Source organism: Ruditapes philippinarum, unplaced genomic scaffold (genome assembly GCF_026571515.1).
Source record: "Ruditapes philippinarum isolate M1 unplaced genomic scaffold, ASM2657151v2 ctg1363_1_1_1_1, whole genome shotgun sequence".
NCBI classification, from domain to species: domain Eukaryota; kingdom Metazoa; phylum Mollusca; class Bivalvia; order Venerida; family Veneridae; genus Ruditapes; species Ruditapes philippinarum.
The window spans coordinates 153,620-176,773 of record NW_026855186.1 but is presented as its reverse complement, the minus strand read 5'-3'; the positions used below and the strand labels follow the sequence as shown (position 1 = coordinate 176,773).

The window sequence follows — 23,154 nt, the reverse complement described above, 5'->3', positions numbered from 1 at the left end:
TGGTACATTTCTGTTGCCTTTATGTAGTATGGATCTCAAGGCTTGTTGTCAGACCAGGCCAAGGTTATAAAGATATTGTCTATCCTCAAACTCAGATCTCGGGTATTTGATTGGTAAAAAATTGCCTCAAAATGTACGCCGACCAGTGAAAAACTTGAGATTTGAGACAGAACTCAGAAAAGATGTTTTATAACATTGAGGCCATGTCTTATGTTATGAAGATTCAAAGGTTGTACAAAATGTTTTGTAAACAATTATTATTTTAGAATAATGAAATTTAATAAAAAATAGAATGCAAAATATTAATCATTGTTTTGTTTTCTTTATTGACTCGATCTTTTGCTTGGGGAGGTATATTTAAAGCTGTATATATGTATGTTATATATTAAATTATTGATTTTTTATGACCAATGACCTTGACCTGAATATACTGATATATTTTTTTTTGGGGGGGGGGGTTGGGTTTTATGTAACATTGTCAATGTCATTTGGCGCCTTTCTGCTTTATTTGTGGAATAATACCAAAGGTGCCCTTCATGCATTATTTCAGGCAGGAATGTGTATCTGGGTAGAACCACAGTGGTTCCATAAGCTAGAAGTACATTAAAAACCATAGTCTGTTTGATCTGGCTACATTAACTCTACATGTCAAACTTTGACAGGAGCATGAAGCAAAAAGTATTTCAGTTAGAAACCATAAAAGTAAATGTAGTTTGTAACATTTGATTGAGAAGAAGTGCACTTCTGCCAAGTTTTGAAGTTATTGCCCTTTGAATTTTTTCATACTTATTTTGTCCCGACCATAACTATAGAGGACATATCAACTGAAACTTCATTAATGGATAGATCATATTAATTATTAATAAGTGCATGGGTACAAGTTTTCTGTCATTTGTCTGAAGTTCAGGTTTTTGTCTACTCCTGTATGAAACCAATTGAAAAAAATCAGGGTTTGCAGGATTTGTGATATTTTAACTTGCACCCATGTAAATGCAGTGCATAAGAACTGTAACTCTCCAAGGTATAATATTGGAGTTATTGCCCTTTGTTATTTTGCATACTTATTTATGTGGGGCATAATTAAAAAATGTAAGGGATATATCAATTTAAAAATTCACAGATGGGGATTTCAATTTCAACAGATATTCTTGTTTATTTGTAAGTTACTGTATAAGAATTCAAATTCTTTTATATTGTAAAAGATAATAAACTGTGTTTCACAGTATCAAATTAAGAATGGGAAAATAATCAAATTTCTGCTTTAAGGTAAAATAAGACTTGCCGACCACACAGCTCTTATGACAATTTCTTTTTTTTCTGTTTTCTCAATACTTCAAAAATAAAAAGCCTTTACAAAGTTGAACAATAAATAAACTGATCATCAAAAAATAGGCAGATTCCCCCAGCATGTAAACATCACCAGGAATAATGTAAACAATGCGGGACTACTTTCTTTTATACAAGTTATATGAAGAGGGCCCTGGGTGACCTATGTTTCAACAAACTGTTAAATAATGAAAAAGAGGCCAGTCAACTTGCATTTATCCACAAAATATAGTCAAGAATTTAAAAAGCATCTTACAAAGAAAAAAAACATATTTTAAGAAGTTTGAATAAAGGGAACTTTATATTAAATCCTGTGAAAAAAAAAAATCTTGCAGAAGTAACTTTGAATCATCAAACATGTCTGTGAAAAGGCAAATACTTTCCTTTTTTAACTTGAATTTTTTAACTATAGTATTTTATGCACTAATTTAACCAAGTTTAATCAAATATTGTCAATACCATGTCTATAGCTTAAAGTAGACTGGGAACGTGTGTGCGCGTCGGGGTCAAGAGGGGCAGATATCAAACTTTTGCCTTGCAACAATTTTTATAAACCTTCGCCGTGAATATAAATGGAATCAACATAATTTACATTTTACATGCTTATGTTGTTTTTAATCTTCAATTTAGGTACATGTTTTTAACTTTTTAGGTTAATAATTATTGTAATGACCATGATGGTAACATGTCAAAATATTGAAGTTATGCCATAAGTCTCCATCCTAGTTGAACCAGTACTTGTGAAACTTGATCATTGTCTAAGAAGGATTTGGACCTATGGTCAAGTAGGTTGAGTGGCAGACAAACCATTAGGTCATTGCTCTCCATGTTGACTTTCTCATAGAGTAATGATCTGAAGTTTATAGACCTTAATAAATTCATTTGAATCTTTAGATGTGGGCACCATTAATATTTTTTTGATCATGTCAGCATACCACATCCAGACTTTACACAATGGTTGGCTGAAAATGTAGAATTTTTACATTAAAATCATGTCAAATTTGGTAATTAATTTGTAAGTTCCAATTTCAATCAGGGCTTTAGTTCATTTTACAATTTTAGATCCAAATTCAATCAAGGCATTATAGTTTATATTATACAATTGTAGAGTTTTGAGACTTAAACCCCTTCATATAATAATGGTAAGTTCCAAATTTAATCAGGTTATAATTTTAGTATTTTAACACTGAAACGGTGAAACCCCTTTAAATAATAATGGTAAATGGGACATTTGTCCATTATAAAATTGTAGAGATTGATGCATTTGAAATGATTAAATATTGGTTTGGTAAAATTTAGTTCTGAAGATAATAAACAAAAATTGGACAAACTATTCCCTAATATACTTTTACTAAAATTTTCCCTAGATTAACGCAAAATGTATTATCTTTTTTCTATTAGCGCTCATGTACTGGGCCTCATTCTATTTAAATATTTGTTTGTGGAAACAGTAATGTGTTTTCAAGCTTTTGTTTACTTTTTCCCCCCTAGCTGATGATAACAGCTGAATCCAGCATAAACAAACAATGGCTACCATAGTAACCTTTTTTCTATAATAATATTCTCTTTGTTTGCACTTTCAACTTAACTGCCAAAATATTCGTGCAATCTATTTTTTCTTTATTTTTAGTAGCAAAATTGCTAAAACTGAGAATAATCTGTTGTTAAAAATAAAGAAAAAAACGGTACAAATTTTAGTTCAAGGTCATATGTTAAAAGACTGATAGGCAAATTTTGTCAATATTGTCTATTAGTAATACAGTTGGAAGTATAATTCTGATTTTAAAAAAAACTTCTAATTAAAATCAGTTTATTAATGTCATTATTTCAACATGTACTCATATGTGAAAGGTGGAGAGTTTTTACTTGACTTATAATTGTTATTATTGTTTGTTAATCAGTCTTAAGTCTTCAATTTTCATAACCTTTACCAGGCTTAATATTTTAATTTTTAAAGGGACTTGGTCATCATTCTATCTTGACAAAACCATTCATACATCATCATGAGGGAACATGTCAAAATAAGTCTTGACTAAATAGCAGAACTTTTATCAGAAATTTAGCCATTGGTGTGTTGATCAGGTCTCTGAGGGTCTGTCTGCTGGTTGTATGGGCATGTTTAGTTATTGTTAGCTGGTTAAGATAGGGTTAACAGAACATTAAGGTTTCTATTTTGGTCTAATAAATAAATATAAAACCATATTGGGGGAGTGGGGGAGGAGTTATGTTCTTCTTTTTATTTCTTTAAATTTAGCCATTAATGTTGCAAAGTTATTTCAAAAATATGACTAACATTGAAAAAAAAACGTATTTTTACAGAAATATTTATGTTATAATATTGGATGAGCTGCTTACTCTTATAAAACTATATTACTACCCTAAAAACATTACAGTTGTAAAGTCTTTATTTTGTAGCTTCACATTTGATGTTACTTTTAACATATCATTTGATTTATTTTAATATAATATCAAATTAAAAAGTAATTTAGGTTAATTGTACAAATCAATATTTTTTTCGCTGATGCTTTATACAAATGAAATTTTTCATGATATTAGATCTATTGTATGGAAAATGTTGTTTGTGTATTATCAGCAGAATTTTTTTTAATCAAAGAATTGTATTTACAGATCATAACTCTTTGGCACAGTAACATATTTCAAACATTAATAGTATACATTTGTATATATTATGAAGATCATATCTTATAACATGATCTTCATTATATAGGCATTAATAGCAGAATTAATCACCATTCTTATCTATATTATCTAAACATAAGTATAACAAGGATTTTTCCATAATGTTTATTAAAAAAAATAATATTTCAACATTACAAGTAACATATACCATAAAATAGTACTATGTTTTGGAAATGTATATGAATATGTAATCTGTAACTCTTTGTTTTGATAATGATGATGATGATGATGATGATAATAATGATGATGATGATGATGATAATTTCATTTTGATACTAAATGTACATAATAATCATACAGCTTATTTTTAATATGGCCTTCTATACATACTATATAAACAGAAAACAGAAACAACAATAAACAGCAATATAATTACAACAAACATTCTTATGAAAATACATTACATTTTCATGGAAAGTATCAACTTATATAAAATAGTAGTTTAACTTCGTACATTATCAAATGCATCCATCAATGTTAACAAAAAAAAAATGATAAGCATTGATCTAAACCCCTTATAAAATGCATTTTCGCTTTTTAGAATGTTGATTTCATTAGATGCTTAAACTGTATTTCAAGGGAGATAATATGTTGCATATCTATATACATCAGTTAACTCCCCTCATTCTATCACATTCTCAAAAATTATTTTCTTTAGGCCTAAATCAAATTTATATTAGAATATTTTTGACCGATGGTAGAAAACCCGATGGTGCAACAAATTGTTAAACTCAATTTTGTTTAATACTTTCTTAAATAAATTTACAGTATTATATTAAAGAAAAGATGTTATTTCTGTTACAATAATTAATGAGTTGTTTTTTCTGTTACAATATTAAATGAAAGTTTTTTGTTTTTTTTTGTTACAATAATTATACAATCATTTTATTCTGGGACATATTGTATGTCCCAGTTTTATTTAAACAGTAGAAAGCTTGGCAAATAATTTAAACATTAGCACTAAGTTAGTTAGCATAATTATATAATGTTTAAAAATATGGGGCCCTAAATCATACAAAATTACTGATCAGTCTTTGGCATAAGACTTAAAATCGAGGTCCCCTTGTATGAGTGCAGAAACACATATGGCACATTAAAGAACCTGGAGAAGCTTCTGGAATTTGGGCATCTATCTGTATCTTGCTATCCTCCAAAATATAACATGACTAATACTCTTCCGGAGGCCTCGCTCGAATGGGCAAACAGAGGCCAGTATAAATAAATTCAAATACACATACACCAATATAGAGCAGGGAGCTTTACCAGCCTGTACATCTAGTCTGACCGATGCCAAAGATGAGACTGGGTCAAGTCCATTTAAGAAATACATTCTAGTTAAGCAGACTGCCTTATGTACAGTGACATTTACCTGCTTGGCCAGTCTCTATTTGAAACTGTTATGGGAAAAAGTATGTCATAAAGGCATTGCGGATAAAGTTTTACAATATAAAAAGCAATGGTCTTGATTTTTCTTTTCTCCCCATAATTATATTTTTTAGGAATTATTTGATGCAAAATAAGTTAAGAAAAATAAATAATAACAATATAAATTCAATGATATGTACTGTCTTGGATATGATATGTTTTAAAAAAAAATAAAAAAAAAAAAAGGTACGATCTCGGCAGGACTCGAACCTGCAATCTCCTGATCCGTAGTCAGGCGCCTTATCCATTGGGCCACGAGACCACATGACAATGAGCAACGTAAAATTGGAATATAATCTAATTTTAGATAAAGAAAACATCAATCTATTAATAGAACTGGAAAACCCACATTTTGTCCGCCAAAGTTTTATGCATAACTAAATGATGATATTTATTACAACCTTCCACATAAAAATTAAAGTAATGTTTCTTTTATCTGAAATCAAGAAGCGCCCTAAAGCAACTCAGTATCATAAATTTCTGTTTTTAAATTTCCAATCACGTGATGCCAAAAATTATTTCCGGGTTGTTCATGTCAAATTCTAATGAAATCTGTCCTTGAATCCTGCGCCGCTTCTTTTGGCCTTGTGTAGTAGCTGGTAAGATTATTAACATGACAATGGAACACATTAGAAGTATTTTTAGATACCTATGCCGTTATTGTTACTTTGAACGGCATTTCTTCAAAGTGTAATAATATTCGGATACATCTTGTTATCAGCAGATAGATGTAAATATTTTATTTCCTTCAATGTGCATGAAGAGCCGAACTTATAAAGTTATATACAAACATGTAATTATGAAATTAACAAAAACAGTTGAAACAACTAGATATAATATGAACATAAAGCATGTTAACATTAATTAATATTAACAGATTAATTTACAGAAATCAACAATCCAGAGTATTTCTAGATGCATATATAGATCTACTCATATTAAAAAATAAATATATGAATAATTGAATAAATAATGATTGAATAAAGCAAAGAAATGTAACAGATTGAGAATGTCAGCTCTATATTCCAGTTTTAATGCTTGTATTTATTATGAGGAGTATACAGATAATAATTACCAGTCTTGCTCGTTCAAGATATTATTGCTACATTATTTTTCAAATAAAATTATAGTTGAATGTTTAATTGTTTAATTAATATCAGAACTCATCTTGCCAAAAACATAGACTCAAATACATGATCAGTAATTAATATATTGTTGTTCATTGTAAGAGTATGAAGTATACTACATGTTTAATTTATTCATGTAAAGATTAAGCTTCAACATATATGATAAACTTAAGTCTGTACATGCATATTAGAGTTAGTTGCAATATGGAAAATCTTATGTAAGGAATCGGGAGGGAAAACAAACAAACAGCAACACTGATTCATTCATGTATGTACATACACAGGAAGAAGGTATTATGCCTTGACATACTTACTTACTTAATTACTTAGCTACTGTACATGATGATGAACAATCCCTGAGCCAAATTTTATGCCTTAAAATCATTGTAGTTTTCAAAGGCACTGGCAGGCAGATTTCACAAAGCATATCATGTATATATTCAAAGCATATATATCATATATATTTAACTTGCCAGATGTAAAGTTCTTTTATTTAATTTACTTGTTTTCTCATTTTTGTGTTATTTTAACCAACTATTATCACCTTTAATTTAAATAATGCTCAAGCAAATGACCTGCCTTGTGTATGTCACATACATTAAGATGTTTTATTATAACTGTACATGATCACTGTTCTATATTTTGAACTAATTTGATGTAATTATAAAAGTAAGACAATGAAATGTCTAAAAATGATTAAGATGCATTACCAGTAACCAACTTAGAGGCTTGATTGACCAATTTTGTGTCTAGGTTCATCCATGAATATTGTGGGCCCCGTTGACCAAGTTTTGGAAAGCATTCGCCTACATGTTTTCACATTTATCCATAGGTATTTGCATCACTGTATTTTTAGCTCCTCTGGCACTAAGTGGTCAGTGCTCAGATATGAGCTTAGCCTTTTGTGATAGCAGTTTCTTTTGTGACAATGTCATTGGTTGTTTTATGTTAGACTTTTAAAAAAACGTAAGCTATATTATACCCCTTTGGTAAAAAATTGCCCAACCTTGGAGTCACAAAGTTTATATAGACTTTCATAGTGAATATGATTTAACAATCTTTCCCCCCTGAATTTCTCATTTGGCATGCTGAGTTTTTCCTTGTGGACATCTACAAATGCTTTAAAAAAACATGCAACTCCTGTAAAAAATGACAAACTTAATCATCAAGTTAATGTTGCCTACATGTAACTACTGACTGTTGCATTGAAGACTGTGACCTTTTCTAGCACTGTACATATATCTCAGGTGAGCAATGCAGGGCCATCATAGTTCTCTTGTTTGTATCTTTGCTTTAGCCATGATTCAGATCATTATGCCTTGTCACATTCTATTACTTTCTATATTATAACATCAACTATATCCTAAAACACGGATGTATCATTTAATGTCCTACTTGAGAAAGACAGTATCTTAACAGGATAATGAGTCTGAATAATGACTTTGTGTTACTGAGTATGATAACAAATGGATAATATCTCAATACATTGTAAAATCTGTATATATTATATAGCATTACACAATCTGTCAATACTAAAAGAAGGAGTTTACACCTACCTGGTTAGTTTATTTTTTTTTAATTATTTGATATCTTTAAGTTTATTGTTTGAAAAAAAAAGAACTTTTAAGTTACAAGCAGTAATACCGTATATCAGGTTTTTTTGTGTGTAACTTTTCCACTGTAATGGCGTGTACTGAATATCGCTAAATATAGATTGACTGAAATTACTTAATTTTATACAAGGATTTTGTGAGATTTCAAGCATTACATGTAAATGTTGTTAAAATGTATAAAAAATGAGCAAAAAAGTATTTTAGTTTGTTTAACTGATCGTCAGATATAATAGAATAATTCACCATTTGTAATAGTTATGGCAGCTAAACAATAACATGTTAACAATAGGGCAAGACATGGTAGTAAGTGTGAAATACCGAAAAACATACCTGTAAACAAGGTGTCACCTGTGAAAACAACAAATCTCAGACAAATAGAGTAGTTTCTCTTTATGTCAGCAGAAATACCCCAAAAAACTAGATTCGCTAAAATTAGATTGCTTCCAAAATTGTGAAATTTGCCGTACACAAAAATAACCTGATATGCAGTATATTATACAGGATGTTTTCCATTTCATAAGGCAATTATAGTACTAAGGAAAGGAAATTAGTTATTAGAGCTAGTAAAAAGGGTCAAGTATCATTGCAAGAAAGTTATTTCTTGAATCTTACTTGTAATTAGCTGTAATTAGCTTTAATTAGCTATAGTCATTTTTCTTTGAATTTCATCAGATGGAAATTTAATTTAGATTGTTTAATTTCAGGTTTAACAAACAATGTCTGGGAGTCAGTGTTGTAGGTATGTGTGCCAAGAGTTTCAACTGAAGAGGTTTGGGTGCTCTGAGGTCCATCCTGCAAGATTCTCCTATAGTCAGGTATATTATAATAATCATTTAGTTATTTTGTTTGGTTCTATTCTGTTTGGTACTAAACTATTTTTACTGTAGACACAATAATGATTTGTACATGTATATTCTTGCAGTCTGAACTTACTCAATACTGTTTAAGGTAACTGGTTTAAATTTTTTTGAAATAGAAAGTCTTGGAAGATGCTTAATTCAATGTAGGTCATGCCCTTAACATAGATTCAGTAGAATACTGTAAGGCTTCCTATTTATTAAATCTATTTAATCGTTATGCTGGCAATAATTTATTAGATTATCACATATCATATGAAACTTAATACTTTTATTTAGAGAAAATGAATGAAGCTCAGATAAAAAATGATATTTTGTAAGGTCCAAACTTATAATCAACATGTCAATAGTTTGATAAAAAAAATAAAAAATACATTTGAGTCGTGTCACAACAAAACCAACACAGTGCATTTGCGACCAGCATGGATCTTGACCAGCCTGCGCATCCACGCAGTCTGATCAGGATCCATGCTGTTCGCTCTACTTGTAATAGGGTTAGTAAGCGAACAGCATTGATCCTGATCAGACTGCGCGGATGCGCAGGCTGGTCTGGATCCATGCTGGTCGCAAACCCATTATGTTGGTTTTGTCGTGACATGGTTCATTTAAAGTCTGGTAAACATGTATTGTAGGCAAAAAATTGGCAAGGGTATACAAGACTTCTTGGCTATTTGGCAATGGAAAAGTTTTTTATTTAATGAAAGTTGAAGACTTATCATATTTCATGTATTTTAGATATAGTAGAAACAATCATTAGATGTGTGTTTGACATAATATCTTTTCTTATATTAAAGTGGAGAATCCCATTAGAAGTAGTTTTGGTGTACAGATTTCTCGTTGCTGCATACTGTATATTCTGGCTGATCTACACAAGTCGATACGGCTCTGTCCAAGTTGTCAATGGCGCTGAAATACCAATGTTTGCTTTCCTCACAACATGGACATATTTTGTGTTGACCGTATACCTTACGTTACATTTTCTCTCGTGTGTGCTTTATGCGTGCAGACGTGGCGGTGGTTTGTGCCGTCGTTTGTCGAGCGAGAATCATCGTCACATGTTTCATGAGCTCGAAGTACAGCCAAGTTTATGGGCAAGCCGGGAGTACGATGCCATCCCCGGAACAGAGCCAGACGAGGAGGTAGTTGATGAAATAAGAACCGTTCGATTGTCATGGTTAACAAAGCTTGTATGGGTTTTATACAATATTGCGTCAAATGCTTGCATTCTTGTAACCCTAGCATTCTGGATTTTACTTTATCCAGGTATGCATCTGAGTGGTTTGGAATTGATGCTCAATATTCAACTTCACGGGATAACCTCTGTTATTATTATAATAGAGATATGCGTTACCGCCATACCTGTAAGGTTACCACATTTTATTTACACGCTTTTGTACGGTTTACTTTATATCTTATTCAGCGGGATTTATTACGCAGTTGATCATAGACATGTACTGTACCCACATGTTCTTGACTGGAGTGAGCCAGGAAGGACGGCTGTTATTTTAGTCCTTTCTGCGTTTGTTGCATTGCCTCTTGTACAGCTGTTTTTATTTGGAATCTCAAAACTTCGGCTTTTTATATTTGATAGATGTAACCCAGAACAATTGTAATTTGATACCAGTTTAATACCACTTATTCTTAAACAGATTTTTACTTATATTAAAAAATATTCTGCGAAAAAAAATCTTAAAGATAATTAATCTTTTTATTGTTTTTAGAAAAAGTATGATTTTTATTCATGTGCAATAGGACAAATAGTTTTTTTTTGCATCCATATTACTTTAACAGGGTTGGGGCATTCGTGGCCGAGTGGTTAAGGTCATGACTTCAAACCACTTGCCCCTCACCGCTGTGGGTTCGAATCTGGACAGGGACTTTGGATTCTTTCATGTGAGGAAGCTATCCAGCTGGCTTACGGAAAGTCAGTGGTTCTATTCAGGTGCCCGACCGTGCCTTAAATAATGCATGGAAGGTCTTCCTTCACCAGTAAAGCTGGAATGTCGCCATATGACCTGTATGTGTGGGTGTGACTTAAAATCAAATCAAACAACAAAAATTACTTTAACAGAGTTATGGCCCTTTGATATTTTTAACACTTAATGAATTTTAGGCATTCTTTTTCAATGCTTATGTCTGAGGAAGAACCTTGTGAGAGATATGACATTTATATACTGTATACTTTAACATGGAAGTTCATTTCTTAATTGTTTGCTACAGCTGCTGATACCTTATGAAATCTTTGGGTGGACTTTATGAACCTTCATAAAACTTTTTTTATGAAAATGGCATCTAAAGTTAGTGAACCTCAGGTGTGGAGCAAGGATTTTTTACCAGAGAGGGTTGCAAAATTCTTACAAAGGGAAATGCATGTTTCAAAGGGGGTTGGCATTTTACTAGTTTTGTAGAGGAGGTCATGAGCCAATATTTTGCTGTTCTTCACTTGTTTTTGCAAGATTTTTGTTTAAAAAAAAAGCATAAGCTGGTATCAAAATCTCAACTCCCACCCCCCTTGGATCCAAGCATGGACCTAATTAATAACAACATTTTTGTATAAAAACACAACAAGACAATACATGGAAATTATTGTCTTCTATGTGATTTATCCAAGTTGAAAGGGTTTATTTCATTATAAAACTTATCTCTTAACTTGCAGAATTTCTAACATTGAGTTGTCCAGCTTCCATTTTTGGAGCTGTTGATTTTCAATTTTTAAGATCAAGATGAAAACTTGAAATCGGTCAGTCTGGTTAGACTTCAGATTTGTTTACATTGTTCTTGCATATTAAAGTATAAAAAGCTGTCTCTCAGACTCTGCTGTAAAAATTATTGTTTTGAAATTTTGGAAAAGAATACTTCTAAAATACCTCTATGAAAAAAATATGTTTTTATTTTTAGCTCACCTGTCACAAAGTGACATGATGAGCTTTTGTGATCGCTTTTTGTCCGGCGTCCTTCTGTCTCTCCAGCGTCCGTCCGTAAACTTTTACTTTAAATGACATCTCCTCATAAACCGCTTAGCCAATTTCATCCAAACTTCACAGGAATGTTCCTTTGGTAGTCAACTTTAAAAGATGTTCAAAGAATTTAATTCCAAGGAGAACTCTGGTTGCCATGGCAACCGAAAGAAAAAACTTAAAATATCTACTTTTAGAAAACTGAAAGAGCTAGAGCTTAAATATTTGGCATGAAACATCATATAGTCAGTGTCTACCAAGTTTGTTTAAATAAATGCCCTGGGGTCAAAATTGGCCCTGCCCCTGGGGGTCATTGATTTTCCTTATATAGTAAAAACTTAAAAATCTTCTTTTAAAAAACACAAATAGCTAGAGCTAAGATATTAAGCATGAAACATCCTGTAGTGGGTGTCTACCAAGTTTGTTCAAATAAAAGCCCTGGGATCAAAATTTGCCCCGCCGAGGGGGGGGGGGGGTCATTGTTTTTCCCTATAATTATGTATATAGTAAAAACTTAAGAAATCTTCTTATAAAAACCCCAAAGAGTTAGAGCTTAGATATTTATCATGAAACATCTTCTTATGGGTGTCTACCACGTTTGTTCAAATAAAAGCCTCTGGTTTAAAATTGGCCTTGGCCCAGGGGCCTATATACAGGTGAGCGATTTAAGGCCCTCTTGTTTCTAAGTGTGAATGGTACATGCAGGAAACAATAGCTAAAAGGCTAAAACCCTTCCTAGAATATCAGCAAAATATTTTGTTCCAGAACATTTTATTCAGTTTACGTACAATATTTATATGTGTTCAATTACAGAGACATTCTTTGTGACATTTCTTTCAAGAATCTACTATAGTATCATGAGCACTATTTGATTTTATTGTTTATAAAGAAGTTTATAGAAGCATTTCAGCTTCAAAAAAAATGTAGCTTTATACTTTTTATGGTTTGAATTATTTATTTACACATTTTTTAATGAAGTAGATTCGTGAAGATCTGTTAAAACCTGAATTTATGTAAGTTTACCTACTTCAATATCCATTTGTGAGGACATCTGTCCTTACTAACTGTTCTTTACAGTATGTATGTGTTGTTAAGTGTTATAATTATAATATGTAACATGTTTGGTATGTTTGACCTTTCAAGGTCATTTACTGGGTGTTGGGGTTTAGGTTTATTGGGCCAAGGTCACTTAGGCTTTTCTTTACTTTAACCTTTTACCCCATGAGCATATTGCGAAAAATGGCCATTTTCACTGAAAAGCCTCCTGTAACAAGTTCAAACTGCTATGAAAGTATGAAAAATGCTTCAATACTAATGAAACTTGGCACAAATGTTGACTACACCATAGCCTCTGTAACAGCATGCTCAATGGTAAATTTCCTGTTACCATGGCAACGGGGGGACGTCTCAAAATTGCCAAAAATCACTATTTTGCATTGTTTTTTTCCATCAAAACTGATTTCAAAGTGCTGCAACTTCTCAATGAATTGTGATAGAGTAAAAGGCTTTTCAGCGTCGGTTACTAGCTACCCTAGGTTCGACCTGAGGCCATTTTTAGCCTGCCACATGTCCAAATTTTTCTTGGAGATGAGGGGGACTCCGCCCCCTTCAAACCCCCCAAACAGAAGGGGGTACATCCCCCTTCTGGCAACCCCCTGATGTAATATTTGGATGGGGGACGGCGCCGAAAAAGTGGTCACTTTTTTCAACAACATTTCTCAAACGAAAAACAGTGATTGGGGCCTTTTTTCACTGTTTGAGGCCTCAAAAAGGGGGGGGGGGACAAAAAGCCGTCGAAACACGCTTATATAAGGGAAAAGGTTAAACATTGTCAGAACATCTATTAGTGTAACCAATATGGGCTACATTCTTGATAAAGACTTAACAATTTTTAAGATTGAAACTTTTTATATTGCATAAAAAACAGGGTTTTTGTACATGTATGTTAGAATAGTTATGTTTATAGATATCAGGAAATTTTACAGTGCATAATATTAATAGTTTATGTTATTTTGATTTGAAGACTATTGTAGAAATAGGCTTTCTTAATAAAGATGTCAAATCTAAGGAATTTTAGTGCCTTTTGTAACTGACTTATTGCAAACAAAATTCAGGTATGTAGATAAATTTAATTTTAAACTTCTCATTTATTACAATTTAAAACTTAAACCAATTTTATATTACAGAAATTTGCATAGTTTATTATATATAATGATGTTTTAAACTTGAATACATACGCTTCATTGTTTATTATTTAGTTTAAAATCTTCTGAAAGTTTCCTTATTTGTGATAATTTATGACACTTTGTTTCTCCCATTGATTAAAGAAAGATAATCCTGCAAGTGATGTACAAATTGTATGCTTTGAGTAATCTCCCTTTGTTACTGTTGTTTTAGTGACAATTACACTAAATTTTTTATATCAATTTACAAATTGCTTTATTTATGTAGTATGCTTGTTATTTTATTTATTGGTGATGTATTGAGGGTAAATAACATAACCAGGTAAAGCTTTAAGTACTGTTATATCTTTCACTTACAATATTTCAAACAGCCTTGTAGATCTGAATGAATTGTGCCTTTAAAAACCAGCATAATATTTTGTTGCAGAATGTGTTATTTTGTTTACATACGTTATTATTCATGTATGATGTATGTAATATATCAGCAATATTTCATGTCACTATTATTTTAAGAATCAACCAATTGATTATGGAAACAATATAACTTTACTGTTGATAAATTTTATACAAATATTTCATAAGATATACCCTCCAAAATTTAGAAATTTAGGTGTTAATTAATTTCACACTCCATGCACATGTTTTAAAATAAATGTTTGTTATGTATGCATGTACTTTGTTTATTCACAAAAACATATCTTATATCATAATTATTTTGTTTGAAGTTAATTATTGTATATCAATTTTGGTACAACATGTTTGAATAATTATGTGTACATGTATAATCAGAATTTTTATTTAAAGCAGCACCCCTTCAGATTTATGTTTTATATTTTATGAAAGGTAAAAAATTGCTAAAATCAAATAATTTTACAAATGTATATTATTTGAACAAAAAGATGATTGCAGGCTAGCTTAAGATATCAACTTTGCAAACCTGTGTCAAAATATGTTAACATAGCCTTAACTTTGTTTTTTATATGGGTAAAAAGTTGTTAATAAAGATAATTACAATTTATGTCAATCATATTTTGCATAAAACATAAGATACTTTATTTACTATAGTGTGTAAAATCAGTGATATGCTACATGTGAATTATTACACCTGGCCCAATGTACCAACATGTGTAAGTCACCTTATATTAACAAATATCAAAGTATTATATACAAACATTCAAAGTATCACTTTGATTTGATAATGAAATTTTGTACTTTTTGAAATTTATAATACATTTTTGTATTTAAGTTTCAATAAATTACTGAATAAATCTGTTTACCCATCTGAAGGTGTGCAGCCCTAAATAAAGTATAAAATAGTTAGAATTGTTGATATTTGCCCATTGTTGATATTTACCAAGCTTTATATATATTTCACATGCAAAGGTTTTTTGTTCACCAGATTCCACTAATGTGATATGAACAATGAAAATATAGATGCAATGTATAAAGGAAGTATGGGTATAATTAGTGTCATATTTAATTAATGTTGAGGAATTTCTTTCACAATTATGCTTTTTACCTTCCGCTGCCTTCAAAGTATAGTTGGGAATATGATAATTAATTAATTGATTTTTAATCAGAATTTTGGTTTAAGGTTGAAAAATTTTTTTAATGTTAACTTCTGTAATGGGTTAACTTTATATACATAAAGTGAAAAACTACCATTCATCATTTTTAGTTCATTTCTGTAATTCTTAAAAAAATCTGGTAAAGATATTGTTACAAAAATATACCATTGCAGCATCATAATGGTTCAAACATATAAATATATTTATTTTTATAAAAAAAAATACAAAGTTTATGTCTAAGCAAATAAGACATAAAATGTGCAATTTACAATGTAGTTCTATATACAAACTTAATTTGAGCCATGTCAGGACAAAACCAACATAGTGGGTTTGCGACCAGCATGGATCCAGACCAGCCTGCGCATCCGCGCAGTCTGATCAGGATCCATGCTGTTCGCTTACCAACCCTATTACAACTAGAGAAACTGATAGCGAACAGCATGGATCCTGATCAGACTGCGCGGATGCACAGGCTGGTCTGGATCCATGCTGGTCGCAAACGCACAATGTTGGTTTTGTCATGGCGCGGCTCATTTCATATGAGGAAGTTCAGAGTGTCTCTTTTTCAGTTCAGAAATTATTTGTTATTTTAGTATAAATTACATTATTTTAATTGTTACCTCTTTTCATTTGTTTATTTGTTCAATATACACAGCTTTAATAATATTTTGTAACATACTTGATCTGTACTATTTTTTGTCCTAAGTTTTATCATATTGTGAGAGCTGTTATAAGTAAGATTGAAATTAAATTCTTATCTAAATTCTCTTGTTGCGTACATTGTTATAATTAGTTATTACACGTAGAGTGGCGCCCATGACCAAGTGGTAAGGTCAACAACTTCGAACTACTTGCCTTTCACCGCTGTAGGTTCGATTCGCGCCAGGGTCTGTGATAAAGCTATCCAGCTAGCTTACGGAACTTTGGTTGTTCTACTGGTTCTACTCAGTTTCCCCGTTTGTGCCTGAAATAATATACACAGGGACACTTGAGATCCCCCCCCCCCCACACCAGTATAGCTGGAAAGATGCTATTTGTCGGGTTGGTGCGAGGTAAAACCTAAACAGAATGCGACCTGTAAAGTTTCAAAATAAGTGCTGAAAGAACAGCAAAAAATGCAGACCACGATCAGACGGAACGGACGTGGCTTTTGCGTCACCGTAAATAAGGTATTGCACGGCCGTGTATATATTTTTTGCACTATAAATACAAACAGCGTAAAGACGCCAGGAGCACGCATAACCACAGTATATAAACGATTTGAACCCCAACCGGATCTTGTGAGAAGAATTCAGCATCTAAACGTACAATCAGGCGTAATGACACATTAAACTATTAAAAATCGGCTTGAATTTAATATGTAACGGTATGTTAACATTTGATTCATATTAAGAGATAATTTATCTTTGCTTAAATATACATCCATAACCTTCTTCGTAAAATATATGCGCATAAAACGCTGTGCTCTTCGCCTCATATTTTGTTTATGTCAACACACGCCGATTACACAAGTAAATGTATGCCTAAAATTGTTTTATTTTACTATAACTCATATCTGAATCTTAACTTTATTGTCTTAACCTCATGTTACCGGACAGACACTTGTGAAAATATCTTTGAATATTGATAAAACATAGTAAATAAATAGTGGCGACATTTCTGATAACTGTACCCGTCTTGCTAAAACAATTTTAATGATCTGTACCCTACTTGTGTTTTCACTGAACCATTACTTGCGAGTCACTTATGATGATTTTATTGTGTTTTTGTCGTATGTTCTTAATTTTGATGTGCAGAATATGAAAGTTATTGTGTCACAAGAGAAGGGTACATGTTTTAGTTCTAAGTAAGTAACTAAAACTGCATATGAATGAAGGTGCTTCGTCATGTTTTCACTGTCTTGAAATACCGGCATGAAAGTGGCTGTTTTAAAACGAATCAGAAAGACAATTGTTTCTTGAAAGGAATAATTAACTATAACGACATTGTTGTTAGTTTTGACGTGACCGTTATATAACGTCACGTATAAAAAAACTCGAAATATCATTACAAGATTTTTTTGCAGATTACTTATTTCAACATGTTGAAAGCTTTTCACCTACCGTTGATTTCATTCTGCTTTTTTAAACACTGTTTTATATTTCTCAGAAATTAATTGACTTTCTTTTTCTGACATGTACGACTTTTTATTCTGGTATATCTTTCATAGACGTCGACAATTTTGGCATCTTTTTAAACGGGAATATTCGGGAAATTTTGAAATTTTAATTGTCAGTGTTTCAGCTATTGGTGTTATAAACTTCTTTTTTTTTTCGTTTACGTTATTGGCTGTGACGCTGAAATTTTTTAAGTAGAAAATTTTATTCTTCTTATTTTCAAGTTGCAGTCTGGATGGCGAATAATTAGAGGTCAATGATGTCATTGAAATTCGTAGTCTTTACTGAACAGTATATGCAGTTGTATTCTTGCATGGTGATGCGAAAGAAAAATATACATAGCATTATATATTTTCTTTAAACAAATGATTAACATATTATCAGTTAAACCAATTCTCGGTAATACCTTATATCCCACCTTATATACTAAAATTCTATTATAATCATTTATATTTTCTGGCAATAATTGATACAAAATCGCAATGAACGTAAACTTTTTCTCCAATAAATCTTTATAAATACTCACAAGTCAGGGTACAGATAAAATTCGTAAACTCACAAGTAGGGTTCACAATCACCAGCAAGTAACGTTCAGTTTACGGAAATGACCTCCTTGGTAAAACTCTTAAATTTATGTTCAAGATACAGCAATATGTTATGCATATGACTAAATTATCGTTTGTTATTGATTGATTTAGTAGTCCGATATCAAAATTCAATGTTTAACTAAATCAACATTGGAATAAGACGGATTTTTGTTCGTGTTCAGTGTTGATCACATGAAAGCTGTTCGTGAGTTTCAATTATTTTATAGCCTTCGTGCTAACGTTTATGTTTTGCATAACTTAGACGTTTAATAAAGTTTCTCTCTTATAATATAAATATAGATTTATTAACCAAACGTCCATCAGTATCAATATAAATACCAATATCGTAAACAAGTGAAGTGGCAGAATATGGCTGACATTAAAATCTTCTCACAAGATCCGGTTGGGGTTCAAATCGTTTATATACTGTGATAACACAACTTTATTCTACTCGTTTAATAAATTCAGTATTGAACCTACACTCACCGCTATTTACTGCACTAGTAGCAGCCGCCATCAGCAACTCACAAGATTTTTTTTAGACTTCTTACTTTTTTCATTGTTATACCTTCCTTTTATCAAATATCTACAAAATAAAGACCTAAAAATGTACTCGAAATCAGATATGTTTGAATTTTTGTTTCGCATTGAAATATGCAATAATATCAATGAAGAAAAAGGAAACTCTCACTTTATAATTATAAATAAAGTGTTTATTATATATATTACACTTTATTATATATTTAACTGATATTTTAGATTTACCTCTGAGGCTCTCCGTAAATATGTTTTGCCTATGATGATAAATGTGTAAGCTGGCCAAAGATGGTTAGATGGAGACAACTGCGCCACATGACCCTTCCAGTGTTGGTGCGACGTTCCCCCCTCCATCCACCATCCTGTAACTGAAGAATCGTGGTAATGTTTAATTGAAATTACCACTGTGGCAAAATGGATATAGTCCTATGTAAATTGCCCTAAATTCAAATGGATTTAAATCCCATTAGTAATGCTGTATTATGGAGTGTGTACATGGTGTGGAATTTAATACAGTCCCACCAGGCGTTCCTTGATGACGGAAATAATGCGCGGAAGGACATCTGACATCTTCCTGCTGTCGTGAAGATAAAAAGTTGACTTTAAAGTATCGCTATGATGAAATAAAATAAATAGACATAATTAAATAAAACGTCCATTAAAACGTAATCATGTATGTGTATAGTATTAAACTGAGAAGACGATGTGAACTATTTTAGAGGAAGTACCTTTTTTGTCATAAGCTTACATATAGTTGAACTATAAGTCTGTCTATTTTCTTTCAAGTCTTGTCGATTTGTTCTAATCTAGTTATCGACCAAAATCTATTTTAGAATCAATGCCACTAATTGGCCATCGAGTTTGTAAATTTCCCCGAAATATTCCTATAATACTGCCCTCACACATACCTCGCGACCTTACTGCGTCCTTACTGCGACCTTGCTACGACCCAGGACGCAGCACAGTCGCCATGGACGCAGCAGGGACGCAGCGAGGTCGTAGCGAGGAACCCAAGGACGCACAAGGTCGCAGACCGTCGGCGACTATTTTGAACATGCACAAAGCAGTCGCAGAAACTCTGCGTTCTTGCTGAGTCCTGGTTAGGTCGCCGTGGGATCGCAGTGGAGTCGCCATAGTCGCAGCAGCATCGTAGTAAGGACGCAATAAGAACGCAATAGACGTAGTACACTCGTACTAAGGACGCCGCTGTTTCAACAGACTGTTGACCACTAGAAGACTGTTTGTATGCGTCTCCGCCAGTGGATGAAGCCGCGATTTCTACACACTGTGAACCACTACCAAACTGCATATCTGAAGCGGCGACTGGGTCAACTTGTAGCACTTTAGAGACCCTCGCTCTTTTGCCTCGTCCGCCTCTCATCTTTGGAATAATATGGATGATTTAACCTAATACTAATTAAATATACGTCTTCACTCGTTGAAGGTCAGACTCAGAATGAAATTAAAGGCCCTGTCACACCAGACTGGGCTTTCACTGCGTTTGCACGGCGTTGTAAAGTTTAACAAAGCGCCGCGAGATCGCAATAAAAAATGTTATATTTCTGTTGACATAAAGACTTCATGGAGTCTTCACGGCGTCCCCACGGCGATCATGGCGATGTTACGGAGCTTTCAAGGCGTTTCAATTGACGATTGTCTTCGTTCGGATCGCGCTTCTACGACGTTCTTTGCGCTTTCACTGCGCATTTACGGCGCTCATACTGCGTTCTCGCGGCATTTACACTGCCCTGAAATCGTAAAGCTCTGTAAAAGCGCCGTGCACACGCAGTATAACCGCGGCAAAGACGCCGCTTGGATCGCAAACATCGCCGCAGCATCGCCATAGCATCGCAGTGGCATCGCATAGAACGCCGACCGACGGCGCGCATTTTGAACATGCTCAAAACAAACGCCGTGACTCGGCGTTCTGAAAAGAGCGCTGTGGGATCGCAGTAAGGACGCCGTAGCAACTCAGTAACATCTCCTACAACGCAAAAGGAGCGCCGTGAAAGCGCAGAAGGATGGCCGAATAAACGCCGTAATTAGCCTCGGCGCTTCTACGGAGATTGTACGGCGCCTCTATCGCGTTTATACTGTGTGTGTACGGCGCTCTTACGGAGCTTCATTTTTTCTAAAACGCTCTTACTGCGACTCTACGGCACTGCCACGGCGACCATTGCGCACTGAAGACGATTCTACTGCGTTTATCTGAAATTGCAGAGTACGCTACAGTAGAATCCCTACTTAAGACCACACCAGAATTAAGACCAACCCTCTTATTAGACCCATTTTTTAAAAGAACGGAATTTTCTGTTCGTAATGTTAATGGTTACATGATCCACAATTAAGACTACCCCACTTATCCACATTTAAGACCACCAGCTTTAGTCCCAATTCATTGTTTTATTATCTAACCCCACAGTTGGGACTACTGATATTCCAGTAAATACCTATTAAGATAACAAGTTTTTTTGTTATTCATCTGCTTGAATTCTCTAAAGCATGACACTCGAAACATTGTGTTGAAACTGTTGTGATTAGAATACTGTATAAAGGTAAGACAATAAATTTCAGATTCGTTAAATGTTACTTTCTGCTCATTTTTTGTGACGAATTAATTTCTTAATTAATAGGTGAATTATGTACATGAAACAAGACCTATGAAAATATAATTTATACATTAAATATCGTCAGATTAATGTTCTAATTAGGATTAATAAATAATTAAATATTACAACATCAGTTTATTGTAATATTTGAAGGTTATAATATAATTGTTTCAACATGTTTATACATAATAATTCAAATAGAGTGGTCATGAAATAGATATGCCTTGATAATTAATTATATCCACAATTAAGACCACTCGCAATCAAGACCACTTAACTGCAGTCCCTTTTGTGGTCTTAAGTAAGGGTTTTCACTGTATATATAGAACGTGAATATCCTTTTAACCATGTATGATGAACGGCAGCAAGCTAGAATACTGCTTGCTTGCAGGTACACGACTATTCAGAACTTGTATGTGAAGCACGATTTCAGTTCAGTGTGAGCGCCGCAATAACGCCGTGTGAGCGCTGTGAAAGCGCAGGGTAAGCGCAAAGAACGCAGTAGAAGCGCAGTCCAAACGCAGACAATCACCAATGAAAACGCCGTAAGAACGCATTGCAACGCCGTGGAAGCTCCGTAGCAACGCCATGCTTGCCGTGAGGACGCCATGAAGACGCCGCGAAGTCTCCGTGTCATCAAAAATATCAGATTTTTCTTGCGTTCTCGCGGCGCTTTGAAAAATTTAACAACGCCGTGCAAACGCAGTGACAGCGCAGTCTAGTGTGACAGGGCCTTAACCACCGCGTTCATTCGGCGTTCCTTTTTGCGCTTTCACGGCGCTCCTGATGCGTTGTTGGAGATGCTACGGAGTTGCTACGGCGTCCTTTCTGCGATCCCACTGCGCTCATTTTAGAACGCCGAGTGACGGCGTTTGTTTTGAACATGCTCAAAATGCGCGCCGCCGGTCGACGTTCTATGCGATGCCACAACGATGCTACGGCGATGCTGCGACGATGTTTGCCATCTTACTGCGCTCACCTCGGCGTTCTGAAGTTTTACTGGACGCCGTCCTAGTGTGACAGGGGTTTTACTGGTAAAAAGTATTGTTTTTATAGACGTAGCAAGAACGTAGTAGGGTCGTCGTAATTGCAGGACAGTCTTCGGACAAACGCAATAGTCGTCGTAGAGTCGCCGTAAGGACGCAGAGAACATAGCACAGTCGCAGCTGGGTCGCCGATGATCGCCGTGGGGTCGCCTTGGGGACGCAATACAGTCGCAGTGGAAACGCCATGGACGTAGAAGGGTCGTATTGAGGACATAGAGAAAACGTACTGAACACAAGACTGCAGAGCCCCGGACCGTCTGCGAGAGAAATTTTGGAAATTTGAAAGAAAACCAACGATTTTCGAAAAAAAAATGCTATTTTACTAGTTTTCAGGTCGCAGTAAGGTCGTGATTTATGTGTGAGGGCAGCATAAGTCAACGCTTCTTATGTAGCAATTATGACGACACGATATCACTTTATGCCGTCAGAGTCATCAAGTTATTATGACGTCATGACGTCGCGT

At 33.6% G+C, this 23,154-nt stretch overlaps 1 protein-coding gene and 1 non-coding gene across 5 annotated transcripts; one reads left to right on the top strand and one right to left on the bottom strand.

Moving 5' to 3' along the window:
• Positions 1–5,640: 5,640 nt before the first annotated feature.
• Positions 5,641–5,713, bottom strand: Trnar-acg (transfer RNA arginine (anticodon ACG)). The gene has a single exon. It is a non-coding gene; the product is annotated as a tRNA-Arg (tRNA).
• Positions 5,714–5,847: 134 nt separating this feature from the next.
• On the top strand, positions 5,848–13,680 carry LOC132742374 (protein rolling stone-like). Of its 4 annotated transcripts, none has more exons than XM_060730757.1 (3): positions 5,848–5,871; positions 8,896–9,006; positions 9,843–13,680. In XM_060730757.1, the coding sequence occupies exons 2-3, from the start codon at positions 8,908–8,910 to the stop codon at positions 10,659–10,661; spliced, it is 918 nt and encodes a 305-aa protein (XP_060586740.1). In that variant the 5' UTR covers positions 5,848–5,871; positions 8,896–8,907; the 3' UTR covers positions 10,662–13,680. The 4 variants fall into 4 exon arrangements, with proteins under 4 accessions (XP_060586740.1, XP_060586737.1, XP_060586739.1 ...); XM_060730754.1 differs by lacking the exon at positions 5,848–5,871 and adding an exon at positions 5,927–6,050 and having other exon boundaries at positions 9,843–13,678; XM_060730756.1 differs by lacking the exon at positions 5,848–5,871 and adding an exon at positions 6,062–6,181.
• Positions 13,681–23,154: the final 9,474 nt, after the last annotated feature.